The sequence below is a fragment of the Heterodontus francisci genome, chromosome 7 (assembly GCF_036365525.1).
Source record: "Heterodontus francisci isolate sHetFra1 chromosome 7, sHetFra1.hap1, whole genome shotgun sequence".
Classification (NCBI taxonomy): domain Eukaryota; kingdom Metazoa; phylum Chordata; class Chondrichthyes; order Heterodontiformes; family Heterodontidae; genus Heterodontus; species Heterodontus francisci.
The window spans coordinates 120,062,956-120,083,168 of NC_090377.1; the positions used below are offsets into that span (position 1 = coordinate 120,062,956).

Below are 20,213 nucleotides of genomic sequence, written 5' to 3' on the forward strand. Positions count from 1 at the left end.
TCTGTAACTGTGTTTTCTCATACAGGTGTGTCACTGCCCGATAACACTGTCCCTGAGGAATCCTTGATTATAAACCAGCAACAGTGATACTGCCACCACTATGGACCCTAAAGTTACCGAAGGCGGGCTGAATGTTACCCTTACTATCCGACTGCTCATGCACGGGAAGGTAGATATTCAGTTTGAGTATATCAGAAGAAGGAGTGCAACTATGCTTGCATTGCTGGTGGCAGGATCACCAGTGATGACGTTTGAGTTAATTTGTCTTAGATCTTTAAGACGTGGTGATGTAGAATTCAGGTTGATCGTCATTGAGAGGATCAAATGTTATAATGGGGAAATAGTGGTTACACTTACGAGGTGGTGAATTGTGGCACTTGTTGAGTTACAGGGAGTTTATTCTAACTTGCATGTTATCTTTGACAAATGATTGCTGCGACTGAATTGTCAAGTTGGATTCCCCAACTGTCATTTTCATAAACAGCAATATACTTGAAATAACTGAGTTTCTTCAAATACTAAAATTAATCTTGGCAACAGCTTAACTGTCAACCAGATTATGAAGCGTTTGAATTGTAGGACTGCTCATCACAGACCCATTTTCTTCCTAAGCAAAGTTTCTGTCAGATGTCAATATGTTACGTGGCTGATTTATGATTACACAATGATTTCACTGTGATAGCGGGTGGGAAGTAGAAAGGCGGAAGGGGAGACTACCAGCGATCAGCTTACCTCGCCTTGCTTTATTTGCGTCTTTTGCTGGTAATGGCACAACACTGATATGATCCAGACGCCAGTAACTGACATAGTGGCAAATGTTTACTTATAAAAGGGAAGAGTAGAAGAAGCCAAACATTTGAAGAGAAAATTCAGTAAAGCAGTAGTGAAATATCATCATTTCAATTTTTTTCATGCAGTGCTAGGTTTGGTGTGGGTAATATTGGGAAATAGCACATTTTTCTCTCCACACTCAGTTACTAAGCAGATTTTGTATGGTTCTGTTTAAAACACCAAGCATTTTTGTTTAAAGTTTGTAACAATTAAATCTTCATCCTTAGTCTTCAGTGAAGCTAGTTGATATTTTCCATTTTAACACTGCCATTTTGTCAGTTCAAAGCAAGGATTACTAAATACAGTGCACTTGTGTTTTGAACGAAGGAGCTCTTATGCTGGACCTGGCAAGAATGTCAGAATTCCTTTTGTTTGTAACTCCTGACAGCAAGTGGAGGAGGGAAGTGACTCACTCTCTTGTCTGTCTCTCGTATGAGGTTGATTTAACCTGAAATTTCCAAATAAGAAACAGGGCTGACAGGTTACATCACTGCTTTCCACTTCAATCACAGGTTAACTGTGTTACCTGCTGTGCTGTTTACACGAGTCAGTTACTACTTATCATCCAGATTTTAAAAAATTTGACTTTTCAGGATCCCATGATATTACTTGCCCCCAACTGAGAACACTAGCAAAAAGATCTTCCCCAGACTTCTGTTAGTCCTTATCTTGAGCCAGCTATGTGAACATAAGCGGCAGTGACTTGGAGTGACTCACTTCTTTTTCTCTCTTGCTGTGTCTCTGGTTATATCACTGTGCATCTATCTCTCTCTCTCTACCCCTCTCCATGTGCACCAGAAATAAAGCTGCATACTTCCAAGGCGCCACTCCCCATCTCTTTGCCAATCCCTTCTCATCCTCATCGGCGCACAGTCTCTCCCCTCATCCCCAATCTCTTTGCATGCTCTCTTTTTCCCCCTCCCCCCTCAATCAGTATTAGAGATAACAAGCAAGCCTGAGAGAGAACAGTGCTGGAGACCCACAGTTAACAGCGGCGGCGGGGGGGAGAAAGCAAGCTGCTGAGAGAGAACAGTGCTGGAGATCTCCAGTTAAAAGCGGTGGCAGGGAATCAGAAAACGAGTCACAGAGAGAACAGTGCTGGAGACCTATAGTTTAAAGCAGTTGCGGGAGTCAGAACGAGCATGCTCAAAAAAGAGAATACAAATCACTGACATCACAAGAAAGTGGATAAGTGGTTGGTGAGTATTTTTTTCTTTAATCCAGGGCATTTGTTTAAACTAGGAGCAGGGAAATTAAAAATTTCAATCAGTAAGTATAACAGTAATTGAATTAATAAGACTGAGCACGAAGCAAGTCTAAAGGCATTAATTAAAATTAATAGTTTAAACAAGGTTCTAACTGGATTCTAAAAGGGAATAGAGATATTTTAGATCATGAATGGGCAGCTGAGACCTGTTGCTTGCAATTCCTGCACCATATGGAAACTTCAGGACACTTCATGTGTCTTGGAGGACCACGTATTTAGGAAATGTCTCCAGCTGCTTGCGCTCAAGTTCAGGATTTCTGAGCTTGACAGGTAGTTGGAGCTACTGCAGAGCATCAGGCAGGATGATAATTTCCTGCATTACAATTTCCAAGAGGATAATAGATGAATGGCCATTCGGAAGAGTAGGAAGTGCAGTAATTTTCAGGGTTTGTGCCACTCTTGATCCGGTACTCAGAATTGCAGACTGCTGGGAGTGCCATCGCCTTGAAGGAGTGCCTGTCAGACCATTGGGACCAATGGGAATGTGGCTGCACAGGAGGGAACAGCAAAGAGTAGAAGTGCAGTCATTATAGGAGATTCCCTAGTTAGGGGGACAGATGGATGTTTCTGTAACCATCATCGTGAGTCCCACATGGTATGTTGCCTCCCTGGTGCCAGGGTAAAAGACATCACGTAGAGGGTGCAGAATATACTGCACGGGGATGGCAGTGAGCCAGAGGTTGTGGTACACGTCAGTGCCAGTGACATAGGGAGGGCAGGTATTGAGGTCCAACAGTCAGATTTTCAGGAGTTAGGAAGGAAGTTAAAATGTAGGACCTCGAAGGTAGTAATGTTTGGATTACTCCCATTGCCACGCACAAGCAAGAGTAGAAATATGAAGATAGGCCGGATCAATGCACGGCCTGAGGTGTAGTGCAGGAGGGAGGGCTTCAAACCCATGGGGCATTGGGACCAGTTCTGGGGCAGGAGGCACCTAGTCAAAAGAGATGGTTTGTATCTCAGCAGGGCTGGCTGGGATCAATGTGCTCATGGGGAGGTTCACGAGTGTGGTTGGGGAGGGTTTGAACTAAATTGGCAGGGGATGAGCAGCAGCATATAGAAGTAAAAAAGAGGAATAAGCTGCATAAAAAAGTGATCATGTTGGATAGACTAGAGAAGGAAGTAGTGCCATATTAGATAGAAACAGACTAAGAAGGACTATGAGGAATACAAGAACAGGCTTAGAATGCATGTATGTAAACGCACACAGTGTGGTGAATAAGATTGGTGAGCTACAAGAACAAATAGCTGTGTGGAAATATAATGTAGTGGCAATAATGGAAAACATGACTTAAAAATGGTGAGGGGGGCTTAATATTCTGGGAATCAAAGTGTTCGGAAAAGAAGGATAAAAGGGAGGTAGGGTCGCAGTACTGATTGGGGAAAACATTGTAGTGCTTGAAAGCGAGGATGTCCTTGAGAGGGGCAAGGACAGAATCCATTTCATTCGAGTTGAGAAGCAAAAACGGGATGATAGTGCTACTGGGGTATTCTGTAGATTTCCAAATAGTGAGAGAGAGGAGCAAATCTGCAGGAAAGTCAGATGTGCAAGAACTACAGATTGGTGGTATTGGGGGACTTCAATTACCCAGATATCAATTGGGGTAATGTTAGAATGAAGGGGAGGAGGGAGAGGAATTTCTGAAATAAAAACAAGAAATGCTGGAAATACTTAGGTCTGGCAGCATCTGTGGAGAGCGAAGCAGCGTTAATGTTTCAGGTCAGTGGCCTTTCATCAGGAATTTCTGAAATGTGTTCAAGGGAATATCCTTGCCCAGTATGTTCTCAGTCCAAATAGGAAGGAAGTATTGCTGGATCTGGTGCTGGGGAATGAGACAGGCCAAGTGTCTGTCGGGGAACACTTGGGTAAAAGCGATTGCCATATCATAAGGTTTAGATTAATAATGGAAAAAGCAAGGGACAATCTAAAATAGAACTGCTAAATTGGAAGAGGGCAAACTTCAATGGGATGAGAGGGGACTTAACCAGGGTAAAATGGAACCAAGATTGACAGGAAAGACGGTAAAAGAACAATGGGTGATTTTTAAGGATGAGATGTTTCGGGTACAAGCTCAGTGCATTCCAAAGAGGACAAAAGGTAGGGGTACCAAAGCCAGGATCCTGGGATAACTTCTTCTTTGGCCTCCTTGTCTCGAGAGACAATGGGTAAGTGCCTGGAGGTGGTCAGTGGTTTGTGGAGCAGCGCCTGGAGTGGCTATAAAGGCCAATTCTAGAGTGACAGACTCTTCCACAGGCGCTGCAGATAAAATTGGTTGTCAGGGCTGTTACAGAATTGGCTCTCTGCTTGTGCTTCTGTCTTTTTTCCTGCCAACTGCTAAGTCTCTTCGACTTGCCACTCTTTAGTCCTGCCTTTGTGGCTGTCCGCTAGCTCTGGCGATCACTGGCAACTGAGTCCCACGACTTGTGGTCAAAGAGAGAATAGAATGGCAGATAACCTAAAAGGGAGACCAAAAATTTTCTACTGGCATGTGAATAATAAGTGGGTAGTAAGAGGCATGGTGGGTCAAAAAAAGTGATATGTGCTTAGAGGTGCAGGGCAAGGCTAGACTATTTAATAACTAATTTGTATCAGTGTTTACTAAGGAAGAGGGTGCTGAGAAAATATTGTTAGAAGCAGAGATGGTAGAGATAATGAATGAGGTGAAAATTCATAGGCAGGATGTACTGGCAAGGCTGGCTATGCTTAGAGTGGATAAGTCACCTGGTCTGGTTGGCTTGCATCCCAGGTTCCTAAAGGAAATGGAGTGGAGATATCGGAAGAGCTTTCCATAGTCTTCCAATCTTCCCTAGTTACAGGAGAGTTGCCAGAGTATTGGAGAGTGGCAAATGTAATGCCCTTATTCAAGAAAGGGTGTAAGGACATTTCTAGTAACTACAGGCCAGTCAGCTTAACATCAGTGGTGGGGAAGCTTTTAGAAACAATCAGGAAAAAAAAAAGTCAACAAGTACTTGGAGAGGTTTGAGTTAATTAAGGATAGCCAGCATAGATTTGTAAAAGGCAGATCGTACTTAACTAATCTAATTGACTTTTTTGATGAAGTAACAGAAGAGGTTGATGAAGGAAATGCAATGGATGTTATCTATATGGATTTTAAGGAAGCATACGACAAAGTAACACACAAAAGGCTGGTTAACAAAACTGAGGCCCAAGGAATAGGGAGGGGGGCTCAGTGTCAGTTTGGATAAAAAATTGGCTTACGGACAGAAAACAGCGAATCGTGGTAAATGGTTATTTTTCAGACTGGAGGATGGTAGACAGTGGTGTTCCCCAAGGATCAGTGCAGGACTTAGATATTGGAATACAGAGTAAAATTTCGAAATTTGCTGATACCAAACTTGGAAGGTGGGGCAAATAGTGAGGGTGATATCAATCAACTGCAACAGAACATAGGCTTGCAGAATAGGCAGACAAGTTGTTGTTGTTCTTTCATGGGTGTGTCTGCATCGCTGGCAAGGCCAGCATTTGTTACCCATCCCTAATTGCCCTTGACAATTGAGTGGCTTGCTAGACCATTTCAGAGGACATTTAAGAGTCAGCCACATTGCTGTGGGTCTGGAATCACGTGTAGGCCAGACCAGGTAAGGACGGCAGATTTCCTTCAGTGAACCATGAGGATCGATGATAGTAATGGTGTCATGAAACGGAGACTAGCTTTTTATTCCAGATTCCAGACTTGTAGTAATTAATTGAATTTAAATTCCGCTAGCTGCCGTGGTGGGATTTGAACCTGTATTTCAGGGTATTAGCCAGGGCCTCTGGATTACTAGTTCAGTGACATTGCCACTGTGCGACTGTCAGCCCCGGATGAAAGATGGAATTTAATACAGAGAAGTGTGAGGTGCACTTTAGCAGAAGGGATAGGGAGAGGCAATATAGACATAATGCCACAGTTCTAAAGTATGTGCAGGGGCAGAGTGATCCTTGAAGGTGGCAGGACATATTGAGAGAGTAATTAGCAAAGTATATGGGATCTTGAGCTTCATAAATAGGGGTATTGAGTACAAAAGCAGGGAAGTTAATGTTGAACTTTTATAAAGCTCTGTTTAGGCCACAACTAGAATATTGCATCTAGTTCTGGTCACCACACTTTAGGAAGGATGAGAGGGTGCAGAGGAGATTTACCAGAATGGTTCCAGGGATGAGGGATTCTAGCCGCAAGGAGAAGCTTGGGTTGTTCTCCTTGAAGCCAAGGAGATTGAGGGAAGATTTCATCGAGGTATACAAGCTTATGATGGGTTTAGATAAGGTAGACAAAGAAAAGCTGTTCCCATTAGCTGATGTTGCAAGGACTAGGGAATGTAGATCTAAGGTTTTGGGCAGGAGATGCAGGAGGAATGAGAGGAAAAATCTTTTTACGCAGCAAGTGGTAACGATCTGGATCTCTGTGTCTGAGTGTGGTGGAAGCAGAGGCAAGTGATTTGAAATGAAATTGGATAGGCACTTGAGGGCAATAAACTTGCAGGACTACTGGGATAGAGCAGGGGGTTGGGGCTGACTGGATTGCTCTACAGAGAGTCGCATGGAATTGATGGGCCGAATGGCCTCTTCCTGTGCCATAATGACTTTAACTCCCTCCCACCCCTGCCCCCAGATTGGCGCTGCTCCACACCCACCCCACACCCGTCTCTGGCATCCGTTTTCTCTCTCTAGCACGCATTTGCGTGCCTCCTTCCCTCCCGCACCCCCAGGGTGTGTACCCAGGAAGTGTATTATGAGAAACTCATTTCTATTTTGGAACTAGTTTATTGTGTTTCTTTTAACTGTAATTTTTGTTCAGGATTTCCTCCTTTCACAAACCCACTGAGCTATTACTCTATTTTATGAAAATGTGTTAGATAAATTTGGAATTCTTGTTTAATTTCTCCAGTAGAAAATTGGTTAGTATTCATATAAAATTGGTTATGCAATATTTCAAAGCAGTGTTTTAAGATAATTTAACGCAGCTTAAGGCCTGTGCTGGAATATGCCATAAGTAGTTTTAGGTGAATGAGTTACGCAGCGTGCTACTGGAGGAATTTGTAAGTACAGTCTACAGGTTAAGCATTACTAAATATTTCTCTTTGAATCTTACAGGAAGTTGGAAGCATCATTGGAAAGGTTTGTAATTTACTTTGTGCTTGTTGATAACTCACTGATCATGAAACCTCGTTCTCACTTTATGCAATTTCATAGTGAACACTTAAATATTTCATATGGCGCAGTGGTTAGCACCACAGCCTCACAGCTCCAGTGACCCGGGTTTGATTCTGGGTACTGTCTGTGCGGAGTTTGCAAGTTCTCCCTGTGACTGCGTGGGTTTTCGCCGGGTGCTCCGGTTTCCTCCCACAGCCAAAGACTTGTAGGTTGATAGGTAAATTGGCCATTATAAATTGCCCCTAGTATAGGTAGGTGGTAGGGGAATTGAGGGAAGGTGGGGATGTGGTAGGAATATGGGATTAATGTAGAATTAGTATAAGTGGGTGGTTGATGGTCGGCACAGACTCGGTGGGCCGAAGGGCTTGTTTCAGTGCTGTATCTCTGAATAAATAAATATGGCATTTGATACATTTGTATTTAAGGTCTTAGCTTCCATAAAAGGAGCTTTTCATATCTACTGTGTTTTCTTGGAGAGAAACCTTTCTAATTCATTTGCTTTATGGCTTGAGTAATGCTTGCTTTTTTTAAGTTTTAGCCCACAGAAGTGATGACTGTTGTTTGTACCAATTGCCACAAAGTCTAATGAATTTCTGCCATGTAAATATAAGTCTGCAAACCATAAGTCACTGCTTCCAGGGACAAGGTGCTGTGCAACATTATTTTAAAATCTTATCCACGGATGTTTATTACATACTGTACTGTTGACTCCATACCAGTCTGTAGCCAGTGCTATCATGTCCATAGATTATAGGATAGCATGCACAGCATATAAATGATACACTACATGCTTTCTATGATTCCTGTTTCAGAAAGGTGAGACTGTGAAAAAGATGCGTGAGGAGGTAGGTGAACTGTTTCTGGGTGACCCTTCACTTTATTCTTGAGTTTTTGTGCCTCTGTTCGATAATTTGATTGGATTTCCTGCAGTAACTTGGATGTTCTCGTGACTGTTTCAGAGCGGTGCACGTATTAATATCTCTGAAGGAAATTGTCCTGAGAGAATTGTAACCATCACAGGCCCAACTGATGCAATATTCAAGGCATTTGCAATGATTGCCTTTAAGTTTGAGGAGGTAAGAGATTGTTTTTCCTTCCATGGGATTTTTATATTGCAATTGGGACTGGACCCATTCTAAAGAAGCTGGGGAGAAGTTGAGAGATGTAGTTTGTGTGGGGTTCTCATTTTTGATTTGTTCTGCTGCACTTCAGAGTATAGGAATGTAGGCTCATTTCTGACAGCTGAATTAAACTATGCATTTCCATGATCTATACCTTACATGAGGTTTAAACTAATATATACCCCATCACCCCTTACTAAAAAGTTGCTATAGTGTGAAATTTGGGGAATCAAATAGTAAGAATAAGTTATACTTAAATGCTCCAAGCATCCAAATATCTCATCTTAGATTTGGTACAAAAGTTTGTTTGGGCAGATTATTTCAGAATAATAGCACAACCTGTAACACCAGAACTATTTATTTGCAATTTCAGGACATCGATAATTCAATGACAAACAGTACAGCCACCAGTAAACCACCTGTGACCCTGCGACTTGTTGTACCAGCCAGTCAGTGCGGATCACTGATTGGAAAAGGGGGCTCCAAGATCAAAGAAATTCGCGAGGTCAGCGTTTCCCTCCAGAGAGTAATTCAGTCCTCCACTTGAATGCGGTTTATCTTGATAGAATGTTTTATTTCTGATGTAATGCTACCTGTTAAGACATAACATGGCTCACATTTGTGTGCATCATAACCAGTGCAGTACCAACTAACAAGTAGGTGATCATAGTTTGCAGTCTGAGTTGCCTTACAAACTGGTCTCACCTGCCAACGATGGCACCGAATAGCCAGTTTTCAGTTGGGCTCTTAGATACTGCATTTTAAGATAAGGAGGGGCAATGTACATTTTTGTTGAAATTACAGTGGTGTAATAGCTAGTTGCAGCCAGAGATAACTGTAACAGACAGTTCGTAGAATCATACCGAACAGAAGGAAGCCATTGTGCCTGTGTGGACTCTTTTTGAAAGAGCTAACCAAATTAGTCCTAGTCCCCTGCTCTTTCTCTATAACCTTTAAAAGGTTTTCCTTTTCAAGTATATATCCAATTCCCTTTTGAAGGTTACTACTGAATCCACTTCCAGTACCCTTTCAGGTAGTGCATCACAACATGCCGTGTTTAAAAATAAAATTAATCTACCCTCTGGTTCTTTTTGGCAGTTACTTTAAATTTGTACTTTCTGGTTCTTTACCTTCCTGCTAGTGGAAACAATTTATCTTTATTTAATCCGGCAAAGCCCTTCATAATTTTGAACAGCTTTATTAAATCTCCCGTAACCTTCTCTGCTCCAAGGAGAACAATCCCAGCTTCTCTAGTCTGTCCACATAATTGAAGTTCCTCATCCCTGCTACCACTGGCGTCACTAAATCAGTAATCTTCAATAATTTCTTTGTGAGGCACTCCCTACAGCTGCAGGTGTTGACGTGTTCCTAAGGACCCCCTGCCCTAAATTACGAACAGAAAGCAGTGCTGCCATTTTATTATAGAGATGCAGAAATCATGTGCTAGTAAGCCAATAAATGACTCTCAAAATGATGCTCAAGTATGAGATTTACCATATGTTAATGTATGGGTTTAATGCCTGCATACAAGAGGCAGTGTTCCAGCTGATACTACTGTCTCAGCTCCAAAGGCAGCAGAAACATTTTCTTAATCTACTACAAGAAAGTTTCTCATCAGCCAGTTATGAAATTGCGTTGTCCTTGATCATAAAGGCCATAGACTAGACTGACTTCAGAGCCAGAGCTAACTCTTTTATCACAGAGTCTGGACAAGATTGTTTTTAAATTTTGATTAATGGTAATTAAGAGTAGCATTAGTTATAAACAAAAATAAAAGTTGATTTAATGGCACTAACTACTGGATATACAGTATAAAAACAGTTGATATATCAGCAACAAATTGCTAAATGGTTTGAATTTATTTGTTCAATTTATGTAATATAAACATGATTATTTTTTGATGAAGGGAAAGATAATGGTATTTAATTTTCTATTATCTAAACACATTCACGTTAAACTCTTGACTTATTTTAACACATTTGTTAATACATTTAAGATAATATATTATGAACTTAGTCAGGATTGAAATAAATTATGTGTTCTCCCTGTATTTTGTTTGTTTGGCATCTGCATGTTGAGGCGCACAGACTAATTGAAATGTTTCACCTACACACAATGCAAGCATGTTTCACTAAACTGGCACAAAGGACTTGCTAATGCAGATTATTGTTGTAGAATAATAGTCATTTTTCCAGATTCTGGCATCACGTCTGCGGCTTTAATCCATACATGTTTTTCTGTTCTTTCCAGTCAACAGGGGCTCAAGTCCAGGTGGCAGGGGATATGCTGCCTAATTCCACTGAACGTGCTGTGACAATCTCTGGGATGCCAGATGCTATCATCCAGTGTGTGAAGCAAATATGTGTGGTGATGCTGGAGGTAGAGTATAAGGCGAGCATCAGGCGCAGTGAGTTTTAAGAAGGGAGTGATGGGGTTGAACTTCTTTGTGATACAGCAACAGAGATGGATGCACCTGAAGAGGTCCAGTCTAATTAGTTTTGTAACATAAAGGAGTTGTGGAGTTCAAATAGATGATAAAAGGAAAGATTGATATTTGGCCTTCAGATCTTAATATCAATTTTTTTCCAAACTTTGTTCATTCCCTTAGTTTTCTTTTTTAAAGTGGAACTAGCTCACGGCACACAGATGCAATATAATATAGCAATCTAGGTCATTTCTTTAATTTTTACTTAGATTTTCACCTTTTGCCCTTTAAAATCCACATCTGGATATTCGAGTGAGAGTTCTGTTTATGTATTCACAATGTGCATTCCAAGTTAGCTTCTTCAGTCAATATTCCGCTGAACTAGCCAGTCTGCATGAATAGTCACAGGTTCGCCAGTTATCGGGGATAGTTTAGTTAGGGGCATAGACACTGTTCTCTGTGGCCAGGATCGCGAGTCCCAAAGGCTGTTTTGACTACCTGGTGCCAGGGTTCAGGATATCTCGAGTAAAAAAGAGAAATGCTAGAAGTACTCAGCAAGTCTGGCAGCATCTGTGGAGAGAGAAGCAGAGTTAATGTTTCAGGTCAGTGACCCTTCTTCAGAACTGGCAAATATTAGAAATGTAAAAGGTTTCATTTCAACATCCCCCACCACTCTCATGCTTACACCTGTGTCCTGGGATTGCTGCAGTGTTCCAGCAAACATCAACGCAAGCTTGAGGAACAGCACCTTATTTACTGATTAGGCACGCTACAGCCTGCCGAACTGAACATTGAGTTCAATCATTTCAGAGCATGATCGACCCCCCTTTTTATTTTTAGTCATTCTTTTTTTATTTGTTTTATTTTAGTTTGTTTCTACTGTGTTCATTTGACAGTTAATTGACACCCTCTCTGTACTAATGCTTTGTCTTTCACCACACCATTAACATTCCGTTTGCCTTTGTTCCATGACCTTCTGGTCAGTTATTCTCTGTTGCCTTGTCCTATCAACACCTTCCCTTTTGTTATCTCTTGCCCCACCCTGCTTTACTTGCTTAAAACCTTTTACATTTCTAATATTTGTCAGTTCTGATGAAGGGTCACTGACCTGAAATGTTACCTCTGCTTCTCTCTCCACAGATGCTGCCACACCTGCTGAGTATTTCCAGCATTTCCTGTTTTTATTTCAGATTTCCAGCATCTGCAGTATTTTGCTTTTATTTTATTCAGGATATCTCACCTGGGCTGCAGAGGAACTTGGAGTGGGAGGGGAAAGATCCAGTTGTCGTGGTCCACATAGGTACCAACGATATAGGTAAAACGAGGATAGAGTTTCTGCTGAGGGAATATGAACAGCTAGGGGCTAAAATAAAAAGCAGAACCAAAAAGGTGGTAATGTCCGGATTACTAACTGAGTCTCAAGCTAATTGGCACAGGATCAATAAGATTAAAGAGGTAAATGCATGGCTCAAAGATTGGTGTGGGAGAAAGGGGTTTGAATTCATGGGACATTGGCACCAGTACTGGGAAGGAGGGAGCTGTTCCAATGGGACGGGCTCCACCTGCATCATGCTGGGACCAGAGTCCCAGTGAATCGCATAACTAGGGCTATAGATAAGGCTTTAAACTAAAAAGTGGGGGAGCAGGTTCAGTTGCATGGAAGATTAAGAAGTCAAAATTGAAGGACAAGATAGGAATGCAGGTTAGTGATGAGGCTGATTGTTACCAGAAAATAAAAGGAAGGGACAGAGCATGTGAACGTCATATTGCACCAAGGAATTGTACAAGAGTAGGGAAATTTGATAATAGAACAAACTTAAAAGCTTTGTATCTGAATGCACGAAGCATTCGGAATAAAATAAATGAGTAAATAGAGACGAATGGGTATGATTTAGTGGCGATTACTGAGATGTGATTGCAGGGAGACCAGGTTTGGGAATTGAATATCCAAGGGTATTCAGTATTTCGGAAGGATACGCAGGAAGGAAAAGGAGGTGTTTGTAGCTTTGTTAGTGAAGGAAGAGATCAGTGCTGTAGTGAGAAATGATATAGGCACTGGAGTTCAAAACGTAGAATCAATCTGGGTAGAAATAAGAAATAGCAAGGGGAAGTAATCTGTAGGTCAGATTTGGAGCAATATGTTGTGGAACCAACCAGGGAGCAGGCTATTCTAGATTTGGTATTGTGTAATGAGATGGGATTAATTAATCTCATAGTTAAGGATCCTCTAGGGAAGAGTGATCATAGCATGCTAGAATTTCAAATTCAGTTTGAGGGTGAGAAACTGGAGTCCCACACTAGCGTTCTGGAGTTAAAGGTAATTACATAGGCATGAGGACAGATTTGACCCTAGTGGACTGGGCAGGAAGACTAAAAGGTAGAACAGTTGATGAGCAGTGGCAGATGTTTAAGGAGATATTCAATTACTCCCAACGAAAATATATTCGAGAGGAAGAAAGATGTAAGAGGGGGAAGAAACATCCATGGCTCAGCAAGGAAGTTAAGGATAACATAAAGACAAAAACTAAGGCATACCATATTGCAAAGGCCAGTGGCAGGTTGGAAGATTGGGAAACTTTTAAAGATCAACAAAGGGTACTAAAAAGTAATAAAAAGAGCAAAGGTAAATTATGAAAGAAAACTAGCGCAAAATATAAAAATGGATATCAAAAGCTTCTATAAGTATATAAAAGGGAAGAGAGTAGCTAAAGTGAATGTTGGTCCTTTGGCGGATGAGACTGGGGAATTAATAGAGGGGAACACACAAATGGCAGAGACACTAAATCATTAGTTTCAGTTTTCACGGAGGACACTAGTACCATCGCAATAGTAACAGGTAATGCAGAGGTTATAGAAAGGGAGGAGCTTGCAACAATCATCATCACTAGGAAAAAAGTGCTGAGCAAACTATTGGGATTGAAGGCAGACAAGTCCCCAGGGCCTGATGGCCTACATCTTAGGGTCTTAAAGGAAGTGGCAGCGGCGATAGTGGATCCATTGGTTATAATTTTCCAAAATTCCCTGGATGCGGGAAAGGTTCCAGTGGATTGGAAAAATGCTAATATAACACCCTTATTCAAAAAGGGATGGAAGCAGAAAGTAGGAAACTATAGACCAGTTAGTTTAACATCTATCATTGGGAAATTGTTAGAATCCATTATTAAGGAAGTAATAACAGGACATTTGGAAAGTCAAAATGCAATTCATCAGAGTCAGCATGGTTTTATGAAGGGTAAATAGTGTTTGACTAATTTGCTGGAGTTCTTCGAAGATGTAACAAGCAAAGTGGATAAAGGGGATCCTGTAAGTTTAGTATATCTGGACTTCCAGAAGGCATTTGATAAGGTGCCGCACAAAAGGTTAATACACAAGGTAAGATGACATAGGGTTAGGGCAATTCATTAGCTTGGAAAGAGGAATGGCTAACCAACAGAGAGTCAGCCTAAATGGGTCTTTTTCTGGTTGGCAAGATGTAACCAGTCGGGTGCCACAGGGTTCGGTCCTCGGGCCCCAACTATTTACAATCTATATTAATGACTTGGATGCAGGGATAGAAGGTACTATAGCCAAATTTGCAGATGACACTAAAATAGGTGGGATAGTAAGTTGCAATAAAGAAATGAGAAATTTACAATTGGATATGGATAGATTAGGTGAATGGGCCAAAATTTGGCAGATGGAGTTTAACATGGATAAGTGTGAGGTTATCCATTTTGGTAGGAAGAATAGAAAGGCAAATTATTATCTAAATGGAGAGAAACTTCAGAGTGCTTCGGTGCAGAGGGATCTGGGTGTCCTCGTGCATGAATCGCAGAAAACTAGTATGCAGGTACAGCAGGTAATAAGGAAGGCAAATGGAATTTTGGCATTTATTGCTAAAGGAATAGAGTATAAAAGTAGGGAAGCATTGCTGCATCTGTACAAGGCATTAGTGAGACTGCACCTGGAGTATAGCATGCAGTTTTGGTCCCCTTCCTTGAGGAGGGATGTAGTTGCATTGGAGGCAGTTCAGAGGAGGTTCACTGGATTGATTCCAGAGATGAGGGGTTTGTCTTATGAAGAGAGATTGAGCAGTTTAGGCCTTTACTCTCTGGAGTTCAGAAGAATGAGAGGAGATCTAATTGAGGTATATGTGATTAAGGGGATTGACAAAGTAGACGTAGAAAGGATGTTTCTTCTTGTGGGGCAATCTAGAACGAGAGGTCATAGTTTTAGGATAAGGGGTAGCAGATTTAAAACAGAGATGAGGAGAAATTACTTCTCTCAAAGGGTTGTGAGTCTGTGGGATTCACTACCCCAGAGTGCAGTGGATGCCGGGACATTGAGTAAATTTAAGGAGGAGATAGACAGATTTTTAATTAGTAATGGGTTGAAGGGTTATGGAAAACGCACAGGAAAGTGGAGTTGAGGCCAAGATGAGATCAGCCATGATCGTATTGAAAGGCGGAGCAGGCTCAAGGGGCTGAATTGCCTACCCCTGCTCCTTGTTCTTATGTTTCATCATTAACCCTAAAATTGATTTGGGTTAGCTTGTGGCGAACATGAGTAAACAAACAGAGACAGGCATACTTTGTTCTCAAACCTTTCCAGAATCCACAACATACAATAAATGTACATGAGGGAGTTAATAACTTGTGATTCCGACTAAGCATAGTATCATGCACATTTAAGGAGCGGCCATTTGCTTATTTGGTTCTAAATAATCTGATTATCCAATCACTTTTTCTAATTTGTTTTTGATAGTTATGTACAAATCTTATTCACAGGCAAAATAGTTATTGAACAAGTTACTTGCTGTTTAGAGAACGAGGTACATTCAATGCAGTGGTACGGATGCAAAATTGGTGATATGCTTTGAATCTTCACTGAAAATGTTCCATATTATATTCATTCTGACAGGAGAAACTGAGTTATAATCGTTTTTGTCGAAAACCCATCCAGCTTTATTTTAACCATAGAACCACTAGCATAGCTGCGAGCTGGCACTGATATCCAGTTATATTTAAAACAATCTGTTACCTTACCTTTTATGCTATGATCAAACTCTAGTCGAAGCCAGGCTGGTGTAAAGCTGCTACTGCAAACTATAAACAATAACTATACGCCATACACTTAAGACAGTTGTACAAAATAATTTATAAACCTGCAACAGGAACATTTCTGATGTCCTGTGTAAAACACTAAATACCTTTAGTGTTTGGTTTTATGAAGTAATATATGAGGAGCATCATTCCCCCAACTCCCCTGAATGCAAGGAGTAATGGTGTTACGTTTGCCGCTTCATTTGTGCTTAAGAAATGCAAGCATGGCTTTGTGCCATGGTATATAAATGTTCTATCGTGCTATTCTCCAATCTGGGCTCTTTCCAGAACTACGCAAACGGCCTTTTCTAGATTTCTGTTCTAATCATAGCAAGTTAACTGTCATCACTCTAGTATTCAAGGTGAACTAAGTGATTTCACACTAGGTAAATGATATAAATAGGGAGGTACTTACATAACCTTACATTGGACTTGCCAGTTCTGTGGCTAAGTGTGAATGTAAAAGTGAAATAGGTTCCACTTGTGCAATGAACAGTCATGTCACGTCAGCTTAACCTGGTTCTCAGACCAGTGGGAAATGGGGAATCTTCCTGGAATTAAAAAGATTATAACCAGAAAGGTTGGAGGATGGGACTTGCTCACTTCACCTTACTTTTCCAGTTCTGAGCACCCTGAGTGAAGGTCAGTGTTATCGAGGTGTCTCTTGAAGATGGATCTAATACTGGTTATGTTTGCATTTTGTGAAGCTATTCCTCCAATTCTTAGCAATCTTCCACCAGTCAATTTTGAAGCAGTATTAACAGTAATCGTAAGTCGCTGACACTGACTAAGTTGCATTCTAGCCTGAAAATGGAGTAGTGTGCGGAGGTGGAGGAGAATTTTTTCTTTAAGCTTCAAAGTGTTATTGAAATACCTTTGCCACAGCCACTTTATGTGATTGAAGTGAAGAGCAGCAAATATGTGAAATGCAATCGCTAAAGGAGATTGGCAAGGTAAGGGGCAATTTGTTGTAAGTTAGGGATTAGATGCCTTCAAATAAATTAAAAATATTTCACAATTTTTCACCACCTCAAGTGTGAGGGGTCTTGCTTCCACATTCAGTTACTGAAAGTTGGAGGATGTTGATGTTTTCCTGAAATCTTCAATTATTTTATTAAACTGCTAATTGTCACACATACAAGGATGTCATTTATCTAGGTCTGCAAAGTGTATCCAATTATTTTAATCGGGTTTGTCAAATCAATAGCAAATAACCCCACCCTGGTCCATGATTCTTGACAGTTACTTAAGCATCATTGACACGCCAGCAGAGACAGCAGTAATATGGAATAGTGACTGGATAATGTAGGAGAGCTCAGCATTGCATCTGGTCATTCTTGTAACTGACCAGAGCGTGCTTGATGCTGTCACTTGGCACAAGTAGACAAATGTTCAGTTTCCCTAATACAGAAATAGAAGCTCATAGAAGTTTCAAATTTTTGTTTAGAAAAACCATCTTGGCAAATGTAAAGTTCCTACGTAAAATGAGATAGGCACAGTCTCAACTTGATTCCTTGTGGCATGGGTTTACAAAGACTACCAAGCCTTCACCTGCATGTTCAGTTGTCACATTCCATTCAAATAAAAATTTTTGATAAACTCTTGATCTAACAAAAGATGAACTGTACATGCTGGCAAATGAAGCACCTTATTGCACCCAGTGACTATATTAAGCAATTTGTAAAATAAACACATATTACGTCTGATCCAGAGTAACGCTCCCTCTTTTCTGCCTTAACATCAGAAGAGCACTTTACCACTCTGGCAGTGTTTTTCCTCTTGTTCATCTGCCACCTATCTTTACAGCCCCGCTGAGTTTGCTGATTAGTGTCAAACGATTGGTCGTCTTTATAAACACCACAAAGGACCAAGTTGAGATTGTGCCCCATCTTATTTTATGTCGGAACATTATGTTTGCCAAGATGAGTCTTTGGAAAAAAAAATTAAACTGCAGTGAGCTTCCATTTCTGCAGTATCCCAAATTTGAACCTTTCCAGGTTCTTTGATCAACACCATCTATTGTCACAAATTTCCTGTGAGTTAATCCTTTCCTTTTCCAATATATTTTCACAGCTACATAAATATTCAAACCTTACAGTTTTGTCCAAAATTGTTTTTTTGGGGGATTGGGGGTGTGGGCAATGCAGAGGAATATGATTGGGTGTTTTTGAATGACTTTCTGTTGTGTACATATGGAAACAAAACTCAGAACATCGAACAGTCGTTAATTTATTCTATATAACTGATATGTTAGGTTTGCTATGATTTTATGATTTTTTTAAAATTAAAACTCTTAACTTTGTGATGCACTTAACTTGTTAAATACATTCTAGGCTGATGAGGAATACTGCAATTGTAAAAATGTTTTGATTCTTGTGTATTTTCTCTGTTTTGTGATTGAATTTGCCTTTATTTTTTCAGAGATGAACCTGTTCTAATGCTGTTTCTAACATGCTTTCCCTGTCCCTCCTAGTCCCCACCGAAAGGTGCCACCATCCCCTACCGCCCAAAGCCCGCTTCTGCCCCCGTCATTTTTGCAGGTGGCCAGGTAAGAGCAGATCCCCTCTCGGCCTCCGCAGCCAACCTCAGCCTCTTACTGCAGCACCAGCCACTGCCTGTTAGTGCATTCAGGTTTCTCATCTTCACTTGCATGTTGTATCCTAATGGCCACTGAGCCGTGTCAGAAACTGCTTAGAAGACTGTGTATATGTGTGTTTATGTGTATGTGTATGTGCATGCATCTGTCTGTCCATGCTCCTAATTGAGTGTATGTGTGACACTTGTTGAGTAGTTTTGGAACATCCCAAATGTGCAGCTTGTCTCAGCAAAGATATTGTCTATATGTTGAGTAACTGTCTCATGCTTTGAAACCAAAATTTTTCAAGTCACTTTAAAAAAAAAAATTGTCTTATTGACCTTCAGTACTGTTAGTTTAAACCACTGATTCATGGTTTCTCACCACATTATCTGGTCCAAGCTCCAGTTAGTGAGTTCCCGGCTATTTATTGAAATGCTTTAATTAAATATTAGTCAGCATTTAACAACCATAGAATTTTCTGCCTGGGACTACAATGCTTTGCCCTCCAAATAAACGGGAATATATTTCTTTCTTGAAACTCACTGCCGACATGGATGGTGGAAGCAAAGGCTATCAATGAACTCAGTAGGAAATAGGATGGTCACTTGAGGAAAATAAACTTGCAAGGCTGTAAGGATAGAGCGGGGGAATGGGATTGAGTGAATTGCTCTACAAAGAGCTGGCATGGACTCGGGCTGAATGGCCTCCTTCTGTGCCATTATGACACTACTATAGCTGTAAGTGTTTTCACAGTAGTCACTATTCGTTAAAACGTGATACTAATTAGGGGCCAGTGTTCACAAGTATTGGGTTAATGACACTTAACAGAAATAATTTATCCTATTTAAGTTATATATAGTGGTGACAGTTGGATAAGCAGGCTTCGTTGATACTTCTGAAAAGCATGATGGTGCAGACTGCAGTGCTTTACAGGTCTTATGTACTGTACCATCAAGTGGGTGGGGCTTTGGTTTGTGGCTACACTTCCCCAGTAATTGTTACTTTCAGCCATTTTATCACACATGTTACCATGTGGAAGTTTGATGCCTCTGCATAGAAATATGAAGAGCTACTTTTACGCATCTATCCACTGCTATTGGAGCTATGTAGGTAGAGGCCTAAGAGTAGTTCTTCCCCAGTTTGTTGCAGCTGGGGAAGATGTGGCATATCCTAGAGAAGAATGGGGAGGCAGACAAGAGAGTTTTTACAGCTAAAAAGGACAATACCAATTATATTTAAGGCAGTAACAAACTACAGATAATTCTTTGAAAAGTCATTTTGTGTAAGAAGCAAGATTTACTTGAGTAAACTCTTGCTGAAAAGTACAGCAACAGTGTGGTCTAACACAAAAAAAGGTTGTTTCAGTGTCATTTACCCAAGGCATGTGATGCCAACATCATGATGTCTGCACAAGAAAAAAATCTCAAGATGTGTAGTACAGAGTGTGGGAAATGATGGCCAGGCACACCTCTGAAAAATAGGTGTTAGAATGGCACCCTAATATTCCAGTCCATGATATATTTGTATTATAACAGTATATTTGTGTGTTAACCTAACACAAGTAATTATAGCCAAATTGAAGATTGCTGTTCACAGTAAATCATGTTTCAGATCCTTCAGTTAAGGCATTTTTGTACTAGGTTGACTACAGGAATATTCTGTGCTCTTGTGTTTCCTGCTTATTGTGTAATTTCACAGTCTTTGTTTTCAAGCTTAATTATTTTACTCTTCCGATTTACTTTTGTCATCTATTAT

General features: G+C 40.7%; 1 protein-coding gene across 23 annotated transcripts in view; it reads left to right on the forward strand.

Moving 5' to 3' along the window:
* The window catches only part of LOC137372281 (poly(rC)-binding protein 3), a 228,188-nt gene that overhangs the window by 176,674 nt on the left and 31,301 nt on the right, over nt 1-20,213 (forward strand). For 8 of the 23 annotated variants that reach the window (XM_068036022.1, XM_068036019.1, XM_068036017.1 and 5 more), the window contains 7 exons: nt 26-169; nt 7,194-7,217; nt 8,066-8,098; nt 8,213-8,329; nt 8,748-8,879; nt 10,625-10,765; nt 18,354-18,497. In XM_068036022.1, the coding sequence (XP_067892123.1) occupies nt 101-169; nt 7,194-7,217; nt 8,066-8,098; nt 8,213-8,329; nt 8,748-8,879; nt 10,625-10,765; nt 18,354-18,497 (660 nt within the window). In that variant the 5' untranslated portion in view covers nt 26-100. The remainder of the gene's footprint in view (nt 1-25; nt 170-7,193; nt 7,218-8,065; nt 8,099-8,212; nt 8,330-8,747; nt 8,880-10,624; nt 10,766-18,353; nt 18,498-20,213) is intronic. The other 15 variants (XM_068036024.1, XM_068036033.1, XM_068036034.1 and 12 more) reach the window with 5 other exon arrangements.